This window comes from Emys orbicularis, chromosome 1, assembly GCF_028017835.1.
Source record: "Emys orbicularis isolate rEmyOrb1 chromosome 1, rEmyOrb1.hap1, whole genome shotgun sequence".
NCBI lineage: Eukaryota > Metazoa > Chordata > Testudines > Emydidae > Emys > Emys orbicularis.
In genome coordinates, this window is record NC_088683.1 from 45,784,736 (window position 1) to 45,799,192 (window position 14,457).

The following is a 14,457-nucleotide window of genomic DNA, read 5'->3' on the forward strand; positions in this document are numbered from 1 at the left end:
CCAGTCATTATTATTTAGCAATTTCTAGCAATGTCATATGAGGTTTTGGATATTTCAGTATTGGCTAAACAAAAAGTTGGCAATAATTAGAAAAAAAAACATTTGCAATAAATGATTCTGCATGGTGTAAGGGTGATACACTGCACAGTACATCCATTAGCAAGCATTATCTTTTGGACTACAAAGTATTTGTGTTAGTTACTTAAAACACACCATGGCAGTATGCTTGCTTAACAAAGCAAGTTTCAAAAGCCTGACTTCCTTTCAATCAACAGTGTTTGAATATTTTAATGATGAACTTCAAGTAGAAAGTTAATCGCGACTAATTGCTGTTTTAATCGCACTGTTAATAGAATACTAATTGAAATTTATTAAATATTTTGGATTTTTTCTACATTTTCATGTATATTGTATTCTGTGTTGTAATTGAAATTAAAGTGTATATTATTTTTATTACAAATATTTGCACTGTGAAAATGATAAAAGAAATAGCATTTTTCAGTTCACCTCATACAAGTACTGTTGTGCAATCTTTGTCGTTAAAGTGCAATTTACAAATGTAGATTTTTTGTTTTGTTACATAAGTACACTCAAAACCAAAACAATGTAAAATTTCAGAGCCTACAAAAAAAGAACAGGAGTACTTGTGGCACCTTAGAGACTAACAAATTTATTAGAGCATAAGCTTTCGTGGGCTACAACCCAGTTCTTCGGATGCATATAGTTCACTCAGTTATACTCCTTGTTCAGCCAATCGCTAAGACAAGGATTGAACTCACAACCCTGGGTTTAGCAGGCCAATGCTCAAACCACTGAGCTATTCAATGCTGCCCACTTCTTAATTACAATGTCACCTGAAAGTGAGAATAGGTATTTGCATGGCACTTTTGTAGCCAGCATTGCAAGTTATTTACGTGCCAGATATGCTAAACATTGGTATGCCCCTTCATGCTTTGGCCACCATTCCAGAGTACATGCTCATGACGCTCGTAAAAAAAAAAAAGCGTTAATTAAATTTGAACTTCCTTGGGGAGAATTCTAACTCCCCTGCTCTTTTGTCCCCGCATTCTGCCATATATTTCATGTTATAGCTGTCTCGGATGATGACCCAGCACACGTTGTTCATTTTAAGAACACTTTCACAGCAGATTTGACAAAGAAGGTACCAATGTGAGATTTCTAAAGATAGCTACAGCACTAGAACCAAGGTTTAAGAATCTGAAGTGGCAAAATTTGCAGATGATACAAAACTACTCTAGATAGTGAAGTCCCAGGCAGACTGCGAAGAGCCACAAAAGGTCACTCAGTTTTCAGCCTTCTTTGAAGTCTGAGAGTAAACCAATGGTTGCTCACTGAGGCAACTGCCATGCTGAGGGTCGAGTTGCTATTGCTGAACTATGGGAACTGCCACAAGGGGAGATTCTCTCTCTCTCTCTCCCCCCCCCCCTCTTGTGACCAACCAGCATCACTACAAGTACGTGAGGGATATACCAGTGGGGATACACTAATGCCGCTGGTATCATGCTAAGTCTCTGCTTCTGTACTTAGGCCTTGGCTACGCTCGCGGATTCACAGCGCTGCCGTGGCAGCGCTGTGAAGCGCGAGTGTAGTTGCGCCGCCAGCGCTGCGAGAGCTCTCTCGCAGCGCTGCAAGTACTCCACCTCTCCGAGGGGAATAGCTTGCAGCGCTGCGAGGGAGCGTGCAGCGCTGCAGGCGCTGATTACACTGGCGCTTTACAGCGCTGCACTCGCTGCGCTCAGGGGGGGTGTTTTTTCACACCCCTGAGCGCAGCAAGTGCAGCGCTGTGAATTGCCAGTGTAGCCAAGGCCTTAGTGAATGTCTGAGAGCTGCTGCAGTTTGCCTATTTCTCCTATCAGTCCCGTCTGCTCTGCCTGGACTTTAAAGAGCCAGTACTTTGAGCGAGCCCATTTCTTTTCCAATCCCTTCCCCCAAAAGGACATTAGTTTGATGTTGGAAAAAGTTTTGATATTGATACTAATAGCATTTACCTTTTTCTCCCACAGCTCAACAGACAGCAATTACAGATACTTAAGGAGCGTTTCCAGGCCTTCCTGAATGGAGAGACACAAATTGTAGCAGATGAAGCATTTTGCAATGCAGTGCGAAGTTATTATGAGGCAAGTTGAACACAGTGTTTTCTGTGCTGCTTAAAAGTTAGTTCACAAGACTGTTCTTTTTAAATAATCCATTTACATGGAAGAAATTGTAAGGTTCCACCCCTGTGAGCTTGCATACCTCCTGAAAACATTTTCTATACCGCTTTGCAATTTAAAATTTTTAAATCCACTGCCTGGGCGTAAGAGATAAACTGAACTGGAAAATATCCACTTCTTTTGGGAAAACAAAAGAAAACAAAAAAAAAACCCCGGTGCTAAAAATCTTTCTGGCAATGATTGATACAACTGGGTACTGCTATCTTTATCTCCATGTGTCTAAATTACCCCCTTTAATCAAGGTTTCAGCTGTAAATAACCACCTTGAGATACATGTTCCCTGGCCTCTTAAATTTTTAGGGACAGTAGAGAATATTTTAGGGACAAACTGCTCTTTTTTCTTCCAGAAGGAATAATGCTGCCAATGCAGCTATACCAAGTCTCTTGAATTCAGCTTGGGACTTCCAAGGGATTCTGTGTGGTTAACACTGCCAGCACCAGATTTCACATGTGCTCTATAATTGCTTAAGGGAGATGCCCTTTTCTGGGGAAGATAAAAATGTCCCTCTGATGTCATAGGTAACGCATGACTGGGGAATATATTTCTTACACTGTGCAGAAAGCAGCCACTGTGAATACAGCATTTATCTATATAACAAAAAAGCTCAAATTTGCTCCGCATATCATCAAGGCTGCACATTTAAACTTGATTTAGTTATTTCTTTGAGTTGTTTGCTTCCTAATTTCACTGTATTGCTTTGTTCTTTTTCAAATTACTCTCATATTTTCTTTTAGCATATTGTTGCTTTTTATTTCCTACTGATGTACTTCATTTATTGGGCTAAGACCAGGGCCGGCCCACAACATTTTGGCACCTGAGGCGGGGAGCTCAAATGACACCTCCATGCCCCCTTGCTTGGGCCAAAACTTTGAAAGGTCTCAGTTCTGCCTTCTTCCTGTTCTGTTCCTCTCATGGTACTGCTCGGCTACCTACCCAGAGGGTGAAGTTCTGGAACAGCCTTCCGAGGGAAACAGTGGGGGCGAAAGACCTCTCTGGCTTTAAGATTAAGCTTGATAAGTATATGGAGGGGATGGTTTGATGGGATAACGTGATTTTGGTCAATAACGTGCCATCGCTGGTAATTCGTAACAATGGTCAATGAGGGTCTGGCTGGAGAATCTTGCCCGCATGCTCGGGGTTCTGCTGATCGCCATATTTGGGGTCGGGAAGGAATTTTCCTCCAGGGTAGATTGGCAGAGGCCCTGGAGGTTTTTCGCCTTCCTCCGCAGCATGGGGCAGGGGTCGCTTGCTGGAGGATTCTCTGCAACGTGAAGTCTTTAAATCATGATTTGGGGACTTCAACAGCTGAGTCAAGGGAGAGAATTATTCCAGGAGTGGCCTCCATCATGCGGGAGGTCAGACTAGATGATCATAATGGTCCCTTCTGACCTTAAAGTCTATGAGTCTATGAGTCTACCCCAATAAAGGAGAACTAACAACTTAAAATGCCTTGTTCAAAAATGTTAAGTAAGTTAAATCTTAACTTTCAAACACCTGAACAGCAAATGTAACTTTTCTTGTCTGCATAGTAAACACTGGCATTTTTATCTGTTTGAATAATCAAAGTGGTGCTTTCTGTGCCTTCTTGGTTGCAAAGATTTGAACTACTTCCTGAAGATCCACAGTCTGGGCCAGCTCATGATGCTCTATTGAGATGGTTGCAAGGCCAACCAGCCTCTCCTGTGTCATTGTGGAGTGTAGATGTGTTTTTATAAACTTCAGCTTGGAGAAGCTGCGTTCTCCACTGGCAGCTGTTACAGGAAGTGTTAGAAGTATGCACAGAGCAACCAAAACATTTGTAAAGAGGGTGGTCATCTTATTTGTGCACACGTATTCCAGAACAGCCTTTGGAGTTGATCCTGCTGAAATGTATCTTCAAAGAGCTTTCAGTTCATCACCTAAATCACTCACATCAATATCGTGCATGTCATCATGTGTCAACACTGTCTCTAGTGCCCTGCATTGCTGGTGTAGGTCTTCTTCAGGTATAGGGAGGAGTTTTGGAATATCATACAACATCCCAAATGTACTGATGTGTTCCTTGAGCTGCATGAAATGTTCTTCAACTGACTGTATTGCACAATCTAGCACCTGGTTAACAATTCAAAGTTAAATTCTTTGTTTGGGGTCTCTTATGGGATTAATCATGCCTCGTAATCAAAATGTCGTCTTCTTCGGTGACTCCTGTATTCTTGAATGGGTGGGAAAATATCTTCAGTGTGAAGTTCATCTGCCAAATTCTGTGCACTCTTCAGAACGTTTTGAAATCCCTCGTCTGACCGGTAAGACTGTAGGTATGACTTTGCTTTGTCCATTTGTTCCATTGCTCCAGATATATCAAGGTCAACATCTTGGAGTCTCTTGCTTACAACATTTATTTCAAACAGTGTGTCATGCCACAACACTAAGCCACACAGAAATTTGAAGTTATGTATGTTTCTGGTGATTCCATTTCCCTCTGCCACTGTTCTCCCATGAACAGTTCCTGTCACAGCATTATCCTCAATAATGGCAACTATGGCATCATCTATCTTCCCAATTTGGTGTTTGATAGGCTTTATCGCCTCCACTCGACTTTCCCATCATGTGGCACTCAGTGGTTTCAGTGTCAGAGAGGATATTTCCAGATGTTGCTTCAAAATTTGCCATCGATGAATTGATGCAGAGAAAAATACATAAATGCTTTGAATTACATTAAAAAATTCAGTTGCCTCACTAGAAGCTGATGCTGCATCACTGACCACCAAGTTCAATGAATGAGAACTGCATGGGACAAAAAAAGCTTGAGGGTTTAACTCTCAGATCCGTGTCTGCGCTCCTTTGTTCTTTCCTCTCATGTTGGCACCATTATCGTAGCCCTGACCTCTCATGTCAGCTATCGCAATTCCCGTATCTTCCAGCTTTTTAAGAAACACATTTGTCATACCAGCTCCTGTAGTATCATCAATGTCAATAAATTCCAGAAAATGCTCTGTGACAGTCACCATTGCAGGGACATTTTCACTAGGTTCTGTTGTTACAAAACGCACCATTAAAGTCATTTGTTCCATATGGCTGATGTCAGGTGTGCAGTCCAGAATAACAGAGTAATATCTTGCTGACTTCAGATCTGCCACAATCTTCTGTTTGACTTTTGTTGCCAATAACTGTATGATCTCATTTTGAATGTTTTTTTCCAAGGTAGTGGTGTGTGTACATTTCTTGGGTGGTGACTCTTCTTAGATGCTCCTGGAGTACAGCATCAAACTCAGCCATCAGCTCTACAATTTTAAGGAAGTTTCCGGTGTTTGGCACATAGAGCTGATCTGAAGTGCCACGCAGTGCTAGGTTTTGGGTAGCAAGCATTTTCACAATGGCAATGAGCCTTTTCAGAACATTTTGCCAATAAAGAGACTCTGATGCAATCTCCTCTTGATGCTGATAATCTATGGTGGCCTTTAACCTTAGTCTCTTCTCAAGCTCTTTCCACCTATGGAATGCTCTCTGGTGATTTGCTGTCTTCTTATGGCATGCTAGATTTCTAGCCAGATTTTTCCAGTCCTTTGTTCCTGTAGAACCCAATGTGGCTGGAACATTAGACTGGAAGAGTTTGCAACAAAAAGAGTATGCAGCATGCTGGGTTTTTGAGTACATAAGCCATGGCCTCTCCACTTTGTCACCATTGGGGATTTAACGCCAGTAATGTGTTGGATGGAAACTTCTATTTTCCTTGTCTTTGGGGAACATGAAGTTTTTCACTTGCTGTGGCCCTTGCAGTACAAGGAAGCCCTTCAGGCTACTACTCAAGTGGGTCCACAGTCCTGGATCATCTAGACTTAAGGAACTAAACTCAGCAGCAGCTGTTTCTTGTGCCTCCACCACACTTTTCTCTGATCTACACTTTTCTTCAGGAATGTGCATGGTTACATCCATTTGAGATGGAGATATGGATGCTGCAGTAGCTGCCAGGTCACCTGCACTCTGACTCACTGGACGATCAGGCATCTCCTCACCACTCACATCCTCACTGGGGCCAGAAGGCTCACCATGAACGTTTGTGTTTATGTATCTCAGGAGAGCTCCTTCCTGCTTAGATAGAAAAGCTTCCTTTGCTTGCTTTCTTTTTCTGAATGCTGCCCCAGAGGGGCGTTTTCTTCTTTCACTCATGACTGCTGTTCTGTGCCAGCTATAGTGGCTCTCAACACTCAGTTGAAGGGGACAAATAAGCAGGCTGGTAGCAGGGCCTGAGTGAGGGAAGATATCAGCTTCTTAAGGGCCTAACTGGCTCCTACTACTTCGGTTGACTGCCTGTTCTCCTCAAGTGGGTTCAGGGAAGCAGCAAGAAACAGGAAGCTCCCTGAGAAGCTGGTGTTAATCAATGCAGGCTCTGGGGGGTGCTAGAGAGGTACATAAGAGGCTCCTCCTCCTCTCTCTCCATGCAGCTCCTGCTGCTTTCTGTTATTCCCTCTCACCTTTTCTCTTGCCTGCCTCTTATGTCTCTTGTGCCCTCCTTCCTCCAGCATAGCACTCCAACATCTCTGTGGATCTAGAGCAGAGAGAATACATATGCACCAGCAGCAGACACAATTTTCTACACTCTGGGTCCTAGTGGTGCTGCCTCAGTTTGCCTCATGATAAGGCCAGCCCTGGCTAAGACATTCCTTGATGCAGAAAAATTTTTATCTACTAATAGTGTTATGGACTGTCAAATTTTGTGCTGAACAACAAATTTAGATTAAGCAGCTTGGCTACAAAGCTGGGAAAGTGTGTCCAGATTCAGGGTGAGAGGTTCTCCTTTGCACCAAGTCATGGAGAAGACAGAGTGTTAGCAGTGGAGAGACAGAGAGAGCCTGCATTTGTGGAGAGGTTAGGGGAAGGCCATAGTTTTCAAGGTTAGAAGCCTGGTTGACAAGGTGGATATTGGGAACCCTGAAATGTTGCTAACAGTGATAGGCAAATAGGTAAGGGGAGGCATTTGAAGCAACTAAAAAGTAGATACGATACTGGATAGATGGAAAAGTGAGGAGTAGGAGGCAAGATTTAGGAGCAATTGTGTGTAAGTGATTGCTGAACCAGTCACCCAATAGCAGGGTTTAGAGAGAGAAGGGCGGGCCATGGACAAAATCTTTGGGGACGTTGGAAGAGTGGGGTAGAAGTGAAGAGGATTTATTATTTAATAGTACAGTTCTTACCATTTGTTCAGCTCTTCATATGTTCAAAGTGTTAACCTAAGGCGCCTCAGAAGGATATGGTGGAGTATTTGGGTAAGAAAAGAACCAGAAGAATACACCAACATAGAACCCCAAATAGAAGGCAGCAGATTAAGAAGAATTAGAACTGAAAAGCATTAGGCATGGACTATCTAGTCTTCTAGAGAGACTGATTTAATGCCACAAGGAAGTAGCTTACTGGTGGCCAGAAAGAGAGGCATGATGAACTGACAGATTTCTTGTGCTAAAACTGTAATGATAAAATCAAGGGAGAGAGTTGTTCATTTTAAGGATTCTTCCTCATCTAGACATTTTCGGTATTCAACCAGCAACTACAATAATTGCATCCTCAAAAGTGGTAAACAATTGCATGTATCCATACATTTCTGGCATTTTTCAACTCTTGAAAGATTTTCTTTTTCTGGGCCTCTTTCACTATGACAGCTATGCTCTTGAGGAACACTAGAATTCTCTGCTTCCAAAATATGGCTTGCATATGCCAGAGATGGGTTTTTTTGGGTGGCTGACCGATGAGTGTGGAATTAGCATTTGCAAGAATGCACAGTAAGCGTGAATCTGAACTCCTTCAAGACTAATGCAGAGCTGCTTTGACAAAGTCTTCACACGCCATGCAATATTTAAAGAAAAACATTCACTAAAACCCTTTTCTGGGATGAAGGAAGAGAACAAAAGTCAAGAATATGTTATATGTCCTAATTGCTTTTTAACTTTCCAAGTTGCTAAATTACCTGAAAGGGGATCGTGATACAAATACCTAATTAGGAAATCTTGTCAGTTGAATAAACTTACTTGTTCATCAGACTATATTGACTCATATAGAAGCTACTCTGCCCTCTCCAACAACTCAGTTTAATATAATGCGGAGCATGGCCTAAGAAAAATAAGGCCATGTATGGAGTGGAAGATCTCACTTCTTCAGCTGTGTTACATAGTATCCTCTCTTAGCTCTGGTAGGATAGCTGGGATATTTGTACACAATGCTCCTTCTCAAACGTTGGGACTTCAAATGACTTCCCTATAGGGGTGGTCTTGGACCTAATATTGAAGCCTGGCATGAACCCCAGTAGATTACACCCAATCCTGAGGATGTGGAGTTGTTTCATACCTGACCTCACCTGAAAAGCTCCCCAAATAAAATAATCCCAAACATACATGGTTCAAATTAAGGGCTTGTCTACACAAACAATTGATTAATTGCAAGATGGGGTGTGAATCTACCCTGCATTAGTCTGCAGTGGTCTAACTCCTTGTGCACCCTGCTCACGTGGACACGAACAGTTCATTAATGTGCTTTGATCTAGTCCCATTTCAAAGCCTACTAGATCAAAGTGCATTAAGGAACAGTTAATGAGCATCGGAAGGGTCAGTGTGGATAGTTAGTCTGCAGCAGGCTAGTGTGGGGAGATTCACACGCCATCCGAGCTTGCTGGAAGTTGGTTGTTTGTGTAGACAAGCCGAAAGGCACATTCTGAACAACCTCAGTACTGTGCACTTTCTGGTCTGAGTGGCAACACACTTCTGATAGCTAGATTGAGATTATAATTACGATAGGTCGGGGGACACTCTCATTAGCTGTGCTGTCATAATGGGGTTGCCCACAATAAGGCAATATTATCCTCTTGGCTTCCAACTCCAAGAAGAAAGGCCCTCCCCAAGGCACATTTTAGCTATAACAAGCAAATTTCTTAGCCTTTAGAAACATCCTTTCACAGGAAAAAAACCAACCAGTACAGACTATGGATATAAACGACGACAACGGAAAAATACCAAATATATCCTGATCATAAGTCATCTCAAGTTTTTTCTTCTTCAGCTTTATATTTACTGAGGTTTTTAAAAAAAAGTCTATGAAGAGTCCCCAAGACTCCTCATTTATTAAAAATTGAGCTGCATTTAACATTCAAACAGCAAAGTGCATGGTCAACAGAAATATTAAACCAAGACAGCAGCTTGTAATAACTATATGATTTCTTACTGTAAACCAGGGATCATGCAGTGTCCATCTTCTTTCAATAATATGTAATCCAAAAAGTCTTTACTGATTTGTGATAAATATAACTTTAGCCTTGGTCAAGTTGAACTGGATAGGTAAAGTTATTAAATCCCTCTTAACAGAAGCCAAAATCATTAATAAAAAAGCTTTTCTACAAAACGTTATTTAAGAAAAGAATAGAGTCGCTGGTTGATGGCTTGAGGACAGTCCTCCATTGGGCAATCATCCTTCAAGATGCACTGAAGTTCGTCTTGCTGCTGCTGGCTGACATACATAGCACATTTCTAGCCAACATGGTCAACGCTGTGTTCCTTCCACCAGTTAGTTCAGTGTATCCTGTTCATTTTCCATTGTGGCTGTCTGGTGTATACCGCTGCACTTCATCGTCTTCTAGTCTATCACCATCATGTAGATTCTCCCATTCAACAAAGTCAGTCAGTGCTTTTATGGCAGCTGTAAGCAGATTGTCAATGTTGCCATGCTTTACAGGGTCTGCCTCCTTTGATTAGTCTGCGCACTTCGGAGTTAACTTCACTTTCATTGCATTCAAAATGGTTTACATTTAGGCCAGAGAAGTCATTCTATCTTGTGTTGGTCATGTGTTTACACTTTTTTAAAATTAGGCACTTATAGTGTCATTGCCTGGGCAATGGCACTGAGTGGCTAGTTTAAAAAAAAAAAAAGGGAGGGGGGGCAAAATACATGACCTACACAAGACAGCTGCTTGCACTGGAGTATCTGAAGATACTTACTGTGCATATCTTAGGGTAAAGCTTCACTCACATGGGATGATTAACAGACAGACAAAAAGGAAGTTGGATGAGGTCTTTAGGAACAACGTGACAATGCCATGTGGCAGTGCACAATGAAGAAAAAATGAAAAAGTAAGGAAAGACTTCTTGGCTTACAGTTGCAAAGAATAGCACTGTAATCGGACCCTGCATCTGTTAAACTCAGAGCTTGTGTACATCAACATTTAGTTTGTGGCAAGCTGTTGTGCTGCTCTACCCAGCACTAGCTAACTGTCCATGTAGACCTTACTGACCGGTGTTAACAGTTGGTTAGTGCTTTTTGATCTAGTCCTTTTTGAAGATGCTTGTAGTCGGGTCCTGTTTGGTTCGGGTTGGGTTTTTTGCAAGCCTCTACTTCCCACATGAACTAGTTAAAGACTCAACCATAGAAGCAAACAGACATGTGATCTGTCTAGTCCGACAGGGTGGGTGAGGCAATATCTTGTATTTGACCAACTTCTGTTGGTGAGAGAGACAAGCTTTCAAGCCACACAGAGCTCTTCACAGATGGGAAAGGTACTCTAAGCATCACAGCTAAATGCAAGATGGAACAAATTGTTGAGCATAAGTAGCTAACACATATTCTAAGGGACCATTCAAGGTAGAATGGCCCGTTAACACCTCTGCAGTCATAGGACAAAAAGGGGGGTGGTGGGTTACAGATTAGTGTCATAAGGCATAAATCCAGTGTGTGCGTTCAGTCCGTGATTTCTACTGTCTAGCAGAGTTATGAATTTAAGCTCCCAAGCTCGTTTTTTGAAAGTATTGTGCAAGTTTCCTTTGAGGAGGAGGATCCCAAACATCGCCAAACTCGTTCATTTCATCCTTACCCATAAGAATTTTACATTCAATCACAAACACTTTGTCCAAATTAGGGGAAAAGCCATGTGTACTAGGATGGCTCCCCAATATGCCAACCTCTTCCTGGGTCACCCTGAAAAAGAATTTCTGGAAAAATGCACCACAGAACCAATGATATACCTGAGATACATCGATGAGATTATCGTCGTCTGGACAGACGGCTTAAATTCCCTCATAGATTTCCACCACAACTTCAACAATCACCATCCATCCATTAAACTTGCTCTGGAATGCTTGCACATCAACTTCTTGGACACCACAATCAGTTTCAATAATGGAGCTCTACAGATAAGCATACACAAGAAACTCACGCATCACCACACCTACCTTCATAGATCCAGTAACCATCCCAAACATACCAAGAAATCTGTTATCTAAGCCAGGCACTCCTATACCACAAAATATGCTCCGAGGAGAAAGCCCAGAATATAAACCTTAACACACTCAAAAGCGCCTTCGCCAAACAAGGACACTCTACCAGAGAAGTAGATCTCATCATGGAATTGGCCACCCAAATACCCCAAGAGAGCCTGCTTCAATACACAAATAAAACCCCCTTTACCCCACACACCCTAGTTTTCACCTACCATCCCACACTGGACCCCATATGGAGTATCCTCAAACAACTACAACCCATACTTGATGGGAACCACATCCTGAAAGAAATCTTTCCTGAAACCCCACTTCTGGCTTCAAACAACCCCAAACCTCTCCAAGCTCATCATCAGAAGCAAGCTTCCCACAGACCAAGACACCAACTCAAAGCAGCAACAGACCCTGGCAGAACCACAGATGCAAAACCTGCAGAGATCTCTACTACTACACTGATCATCACCGCCCCCCCCCCCCCCCCCCAACACACCTTTCAAGATCCATGGATCCTACACATGCCTGTCACAACATGAAGTGTACCTCATCCAGTGCACTAAATACCCCAGTAACAATTATGTGTGAAACTAGACAATCACTACGCTCTCGAATGAACTCTCACAGGAAAATAAGACGAAAACACCCTACCACCTGTGGGTGAACACTTTTTTCACAAAGCGATCACTCTATATCTGACCTATCAGTCCTCATCCTTAAAGGAAACCTGCACAACACTTTCAAAAGCCTGGAGCTTAAATTCATAACTTTGCTAGACACTAAAGATCATGGACTGAACAGAACGACTAGATTTATGGCTTGTTGCACCAATCTGTAACCCACTAACCCCCCTTTTTGTCCCATGATTGCAGCGGTGCTAATGGGCCACTCTACCTTGAATGGTCCCTTAGAATGTGTTAGCTACTTATGCTCAACAATCTGTTCCATCTTGCATTTAGCTGTGACGCTCAGAGTACCTTCCCAGATCCGAAGAAGAGCTCCTCTGTGGCTCAAAAGCTTGTCTCTTTCACCAACAGAAGTTAGTCCACTAAAAGATATTATCTCACCCACTTTTGGTGTCTCATATCCTGAAACTGACACGACTACAACTATGCTGCATACAACAATGTGATCTATCTAGCAATTTTTTACTCTGAAAATGATTTCTATCAGTTCCTCCTTGATTCTATGCAAGGATTTTGTGACATAAGCTCTTCAAAGCCAGGCTACTTTACCTTTCACATATGTTGAATAAAAAGGCTCTTGAAATGGCTGTTTTGCATGTGAGTCATAAGCAGTAAGCTAATCTGTTCAATATTAGTTCCTTCAGTAAAATGAAAAGTCTGTTTGTTTTTTACTGTATGATTCCAGTCATAAATGTATTGATGGTTTGTGCTGTTCCAAGTTAACTCGAGTGATGTGGCTACTTCATAACTCAGTTTTTCTCTTGCTATAGGAGGATCCGGTCATTGTCCTGTTGTCTATTTACTTTTCTTAAAAGGGTTATGGTGGAGCAGCAATTTACTTTTGTAAAGTATATCTATGTAATAATTTCAGTCAGTTAGAACCAGTCATGATCCTGTGCCTGCATTATTTGGGAGTTTATAGTGATCACTTTTTGTCAGTTTGTCTCTGCCATGATGTCTGTTTTAGTGATTTATTTTTAAAAAAAAGATTCTTAGAATCCTAGAATATCAGGGTTGGAAGGGATCTAAGGAGGTCATCTAGTCCAACCCCCTGCTCAAAGCAGGACCAATCCCCAGACCGATTTTTTGCCCCAGATCCCTAAATGTCCCCCTCAAGGATTGAACTCTCAACCTTGGGTTTAGCAGGCCAATGCTCAAACCACTGATCCATCCCTCCCCCAATTCTTACTATTACTCTTGGGATCCTTTTTAAGTTACCTTGAAAACCTCATAGGAGAGGAATTGTTAGGAAATGCATTAATTCAGTTTTTCATTTTATTTATCCCACGAATCTACCTTTGTTTTCCCCTTTCTTCTAACCCTGCTCTATGAAATTGTGAATCTTTTGTGTCTTGGTCTTTGCATAATTAAAATTGTATCCGGGGCTTCATTAGAAGCTTGATCTGATTTTATCACTTCCATACTTAATATATCGTTGGATAGAAAAAAATGTGGCTGTCTTTCCCCCACCCCTCCCACCCCCCTCCCGTGTGTGTGAGATTACTCTCAGGGCTATAATGGAATTTTCCATAAAAATTCTACTACATTCATTGAGCCCAACTTCTAATCTGCTTAGAACATCAGTTGTTGGTGATTTTAGATAAAAAGAAAAATTCAATCATATGGCAATTTATTATGAGTAATTATATTGGACACACTAAGAGTAAAATTTAAGTGGGAAAGTGATTTATGCATATTTTAGTCCAATTAGTTCAGACAAAAACCAACTCAGTAAAATAGTAGGCACAGATTCATGCTCTTGAATTTCAGACATGGTGGGTAGAAAGCATCTGGCATAAGACCTGTATTCAGATGTCCAGCACAAGAACCAATATGTACCACTTAAGCCATATTTTGAAAACTTAAGTGGAATTTAAGTGATGCATATAAGCCTTGTGCTAGCGTTCTGCGCAGGAGTTGTTTTTTACTCTTGGTTGTGTTTAATCTCAGAAAGAATACATAAATAGGTGACAAGAATGTCTGAAATGTGACATTGAGATTGGTGACTTGATTCATATTTTCTGTAACTAACTGGTTATTCAGAAGTTCTGGATTGCAGTAAGAACTACTGTAGATGTTGTAGAGATGCAAGGTTTACTACAACCACAGGTTTGTATTATTAATGATGTTTTCAAACATTGCCTGGACAGATGTAAAAACAAATGACTTGGAATGTCCTTAGCAGTAGCTAAGAATTTTTAAAAGGCATAGTTTGTACTGGCTGTTTTTTTGTTTGTATTCCTTTAAAATAGCCTTTTGCTATTTTTTAAAGTCTGGAGCCCTAAATGTTAATGGTAGTAAAACAACAATGTGAT

At 41.5% G+C, this 14,457-nt stretch overlaps 1 protein-coding gene across 14 annotated transcripts in view; it reads left to right on the top strand.

Annotated features, from left to right (window-relative positions):
* CADPS2 (calcium dependent secretion activator 2) overlaps positions 1 to 14,457 on the top strand; it is a 581,803-nt gene that overhangs the window by 94,240 nt on the left and 473,106 nt on the right. For all 14 annotated transcript variants that reach the window (XM_065397473.1, XM_065397474.1, XM_065397479.1 and 11 more), the window contains exon 2: positions 2,025 to 2,138. In XM_065397473.1, coding sequence (XP_065253545.1) covers positions 2,025 to 2,138 — 114 coding nt within the window. The remainder of the gene's footprint in view (positions 1 to 2,024; positions 2,139 to 14,457) is intronic.